Here is a 5,552-nt window from a genome sequence, read left to right as displayed (position 1 = left end):
AATAATTCTCTTACATAGAACTTCTTCGAGAAAATATTCGCGTCCAAATATCGATTTTAAAGTGAACCGTTGATTAAAGGAGGTACTGGAACTTCACTGTCGACTGTGGAATCATCGACTATTTTTTCCAATAACCCTCAGAAATGAAACCAATCTTCAAAATAGACAAAAACTTCTTTTCCATTTTATTAAGACAGTGAATGCAAAAAAGTTAATTCTAACTGTTTTTTATTAAAGTGATTTAATATAAAAAACAACACATCATTAACAGCAAACAAATATATTTACTCAGTTTAGTAATACACATAGCATAGTTTATAAAATATGCCCTCTGCATAGTCAGTAAATTATTACATTAAACTTTGGAAAGGAATGCATATTGATCATTTTGTCTATATTCCTTGAATAATTCTTAATGTAGAAAAGTCCCAGGGATGAAAAGTTTTGAGTCCTCATCATATATAGAATAGGCGAACTTTCGATGTACTGATGAGCAGATCATCATCAAAAAATTTTGTTTCTATCACAACGTTGCCACTGAAAAAGAAAGGAGGTTGATTATATTAGGCATTAGCAAATATTATGGATCTTAGGAAAGTGGGCCCTGCTATAAAAATGTTTAGCTTGCCACAGAAAAATCTTTGTAATAGATTCAATATAACGTGTTTAAATTAGTAACACGTTATAAAAATTATAACTGAATGAATCATTCAAATATCCACATTCGATAAGGATTAAGTGATTGTCAAATTTAGTAATACTGAATTTGTCCTAATTAATTCAACTTCTATGAATGCAGAATACTGTACACTTTACATCATTTGAAAAATAAACCTTCCTTTTTTTTATTTTTGTAATGGGTCGATAAAAGGACTTGACGAAATTGAATCCATACTTTATTCAAGTAACACTTTATGTAAGATTTGATGGAAATTGTTCAACACATGTATTGCCATACAATAGCTTCCTCAAGCATTTTCATATGAAGCTATATTACAGTGAATCGTTTGTTGAGGTTTTGTAAAATTTCCAGTGAAGATCTTCCGATAAAGCTTTACTTGCATAAAATGTATGTTTCTCTGGAATGTTCATTTGTGAAATTAAAGGGATTTATTCCAAAATGTCAGCAAATTATGAAAATATTTATGACCTTATTCATACTAATGTACTGTACATAATTCAGAAATTTCATATGATTGATAAAAGTATATGTTTCTAACCACTTTAGCTAAATCCACGTTCAATATGCCTTAACTCCTGGCTGCCTTTGGCATACTACAATAATCATTATAACACCACTAACTGTATCAGAAAACACAACAGCTTTCCGAGTTACTGTAGTTTTATAAAAACTGTTGATATCAAACGCCAATGGAGAATGCCTCAAGGTCGATATCACTGATGATACATGGCAAATCAAAACAGAGCTATCTGAAATTTGATCAAGTACCACCTGGTTGAATTGTTATTTCTGTGGATCTCTCTCTTTTCACAGGATAGTACAAGATGCTGATATAATTGAGCTATTTAGTTAAATAGGTGTAGACGTTTAGTTCACCCAAATCAAAATATACTATATTCTTTAATCATAATTATTAATGAAACACTTACTTTAAGACAGAGGCGGGCATCATTTGTGATTCCGGCGCTGCTTCCATAATAGATTGCCATGTATTTGTCGATTCTGGCATAACAAAACCAAATTCGAAATACCATTCTTCAAGACATCTTCCTTTGAATAAAACTTTTGTTCCAACCTGAATTTGTCGATCTTCTCTTTGGAACTAAAATTAAACTCTCGAGATACTGCACGACATTTAAGGATGTTTTTAGGTACTCGAGCTTCATGTTCAACGTCCGGATAACTTAGATCTTCGGAGCCTTGCCAAAAAATTTTGCCACCATCTGCGTCTCTAAGGCAAATCCAATTATTTGAAAACCTTTCAAAATATCTTCAAGATTTTTGTTTCATCTGACATCGTTGCTTCATAATAGATACATGTACATCGTCATAATAACTATTTCACAGTATAAAACTTTCTACTTTCTACCTTTGTTTGTATTTTAATTTTATATAGATATACAAAGTTTCTAGTGTGACTTCTTCTTCTTAGTTTTCCATTGATGGCTTCAGCTACCAGGCCTATCTGGCCAGGAGTTCAAGACTCATGTTGATACTACAGATAGAGCCAACACTGAATAATTTTCTACTGTAATTTGGAGTCAAATAACAAGTAATGCCCGACTACACTAGATTATAATCACTACTGTGACGCGATGCACTATAGCTACGTGTCTGAGCACTACAGTCAAGTTATGATTGGCGAACCACTGATGCGCACAAGTATTAGGTTCTACCGTAACTTCTGTACACATGAGACCAGTGATTCCAACCGTTCGAAAAAAATTCCCCCAAGCCTATTCTGAAATCCCATAAGTTCAAACTGAGGTACCCTAAATTTTTGTGATATTTTTTTCGCTTGATACAATTACGGCAGTAGATGAAAAATATAATTGGAAATTTTTCATTATGATGAAATCCAAGGAATTCACCTGTAAATTGTTATTATCATAATAGTTTTAAATAATAAGGTTCAGTATAATATAACAGAATATTCATAGAAACAGTTGACTCATTTATTGCCTTTACGTTAGTTTGTGAAATTTACCAATGAATAAATTGATTAATACATAAAACGATGACATGTATTAGATTTTTGTTGTTCATATGTCTCAGTATTTTTAAAGTCATACATTTTCACATTAAACATTTTCAACATATTAGAACACGGAGTAAAATTCACACACGAACAAAAATTCCTTTGAATGGTGAAAAGTATCATCATTAAGATTTGAAGCAACTCCAGTGATAATTCATTTCTTTGTTCATTTTCAGAAAAACTGTAAATGGAAAAATGCTGTTGTTATCCTTTTTTTTCCCTAAAAATACCCTAAATAATTTTTCACCAGCAAAGTTCCACTTATTTAAATTTTTCTCCCTAATATTGGGGAAAAATTCCCAAGTTGACATTACTGACAGAAAAAATTATTCTTCTTATACATTTATTGACCTCACCAAGTAAGGTGAGTTGGTAACAAATGTCATATAAAACCAAATGTGTCACATTTAAGTGAGCCTGGGACAACCCATCCACATTTGGGTAAAAAGTAGTATTCCCACTTTTTCCTGAAAAAAAACACTTCAATTTTTCATTGGTCGACTCCTTCTCGGGAGTCAATCTATTCATGTTCGCCAGTTTTTTCAGATTTTCACAGCATTCCCAAACCAGTCCCCATGTCAATTTTAAGTTCATAAGTGCCCCAAGTGAAGCCTGAGAGTCTGTGAAAATATTGATCCACGCATTTCATTAAGGTCTCAAACCTCATATCGAATTCTGAAAAACAAATGTGCATCAACCGAACAAACAACTGATATGTCAATTTCTTACCATACAATAAATTCCAGCTTACTCTCCATGTTTGGTTTTCGACCCCTCTGCGTATCAGATGTTTGCTAGCGAGCATATTCCTGAAATAACTGTTTATTCTCTATTTTCAAATGCGAAGTATGAATTGGCCCGCCTTTCTATCATTATCACAAGATTTCATGACTTTAATATATAAGTTTGAAAATGCCATATGACGAAACTGCAGTAACGTTAGTTACAAATAAAAGAGTGGTAAAAAACAGAACGTTTTCAATTCTCTTTTCTACAGTACTTTATATCCATTACGATCTTGAATACGGCACCGCCACTCCTTATTATCATGTCTATGCACTTGACTTACAAAACGCGGGGGTTCCGTTTCCGATATGATGGTGGACGTGTCGATAGCGACCGTCCACAAAAAAGTACGCGGACGCCATTGTTGGAGACGGAATTCATTTTGTGTTGTGAATGTCCGCCGTTATATAACGAGCCAGGACCATTTCAATACTAATAGTTTTAATAAAAAGTGTTGAGTGTTAAAATAAATAGTACTCCCATTCACGCCGGTTGGAGGCCGGGGTGGACCGGATGCCCACGTGGGAGTGCTAAGTGGAATAAATTTATATAATACCTGCTTCTATTCACACCGGTTAGAGGTCGGTGAACCGGTTGTCCACGTGAGAGTAGGATCACAACTATAATTTTTTATGAAGCAGACGATAGATTATATCCAGGCACAGTAGATCTCCAACCTCAGTAGCACACCATTCCAGACACAGGCTTGCAAGCTGCAAGACAGTCTTTGTCCCCCGACGAAGCTTTCGTTATGAAACAGCCAGATACGTAACAGGAGGAGCATTGGTCATGTACACCTGAAATATATATAGACCAAACATATATATAGACAGAGAGAGACTTACAAAACGCGTTGAATATATTGTCCTTGTCCAACTTCACGGTGATAATTCATACAATGTTCTGTTGACTGAATGAGTTTGATGACTTTTCGTGAGCGAAGAAGCAAGGCCCAACCTCATTTTCAATATGACATCAAGCCCATTGATAGTCAACCGTTAAAATTTCTTATTGCGCTTTTGAAGGAGGTTTATATCAACCTTTCATACATAATTCAAGCAATTTTGCATAAGAATAGACCTTTTCATCATAAGATGAGCGCAAGCGTAACCGCTATATTGAAATGGCGGTAATTCAAAATATTCGTACTGTTTTAATCAACAATGGATGGGCAAGGAATAATTACCTTTACAAACAAATAAATTATTGTAAAAACCATTGATGTTGCTTCACTTGTTTATAATTTAGTAGAGGCTCATAATTGTGAACAATTAAAAAGGTGGTTGATATGTCATGGGCGTCCGCAAAAAGGAAAAAAAGTGAGCTGATTGAGAGGTTAGGTATCAGCATTTGTTAACTATCTAAAAACATATTGAAAAAATTAGTATTTACAGTTTTATTCCTATTAATAATGTCAATTTATTTGACGTAATTAAAAATATATTTCAGTGGACAAGAGTATTACTTAAGGAACTAATAAATAAATCAAGCCATTAATATTTTGAGGCTGTACATATGGCATTATTAATTAGACAAATATGTAAATAATGAATTGAATATGTTAGTGATAATAAAGATTACACTCTGTATACATGAAGTTGAATGTGAAACAGAAATATACTCTTGTCCTTTCATATAACGAAGACAAGAAATAAAATACTTGGGGGTCATGGTAGTTAAACATCTAAAATGAAATGTCCATTATAATTATGTAACAAAACTTCTGAGAATGTTGTTCAGACAGTTTTATGCTTTGAGGGACATTCTAAATATATGTTCAAATATTTTATTTAAAAAAATAGACTACTTTCTTCTGAAAAAGCTTCTTAATGTCCGATGTCTATATACTTATCATTGCCTAACCTTAATTTGCATTAATAAACATAAATTTGAGCATGCACAGCCAAAAACTGAAATGAGATCTATCCGGAATCTTTCACTCAAGCTGCCTCTCTTCAAAAAACTCGCACTGAATGGTTTCTGCTTTGTCGAAGCTATACAGAGTGTAACTAAATAACTGTAAAACATTTAAGAAGCTGATTCCTC

General features: G+C 33.3%; 1 protein-coding gene across 1 annotated transcript; it reads right to left on the bottom strand.

The window, feature by feature from the left end:
* Window positions 1–264: 264 nt before the first annotated feature.
* Window positions 265–3,868, bottom strand: PrBP (Prenyl-binding protein). Its single transcript, XM_023158857.2, is given in 5 exon segments — window positions 265–537; window positions 1,612–1,744; window positions 1,747–1,932; window positions 1,935–1,952; window positions 3,790–3,868. Coding segments are annotated over 5 exon segments (498 nt in total). The 3' UTR covers window positions 265–455.
* Between the last annotated feature and the right edge of the window lie 1,684 nt (window positions 3,869–5,552).

Source organism: Leptinotarsa decemlineata, unplaced genomic scaffold, assembly GCF_025532065.1.
Source record: "Leptinotarsa decemlineata unplaced genomic scaffold, Ldec_3_MD MMD2_tig00000505_RagTag_RagTag, whole genome shotgun sequence".
NCBI lineage: Eukaryota > Metazoa > Arthropoda > Insecta > Coleoptera > Chrysomelidae > Leptinotarsa > Leptinotarsa decemlineata.
Note: the sequence above shows the minus strand (reverse complement) of the source record. Positions and strands in the feature narration are given on the sequence as shown.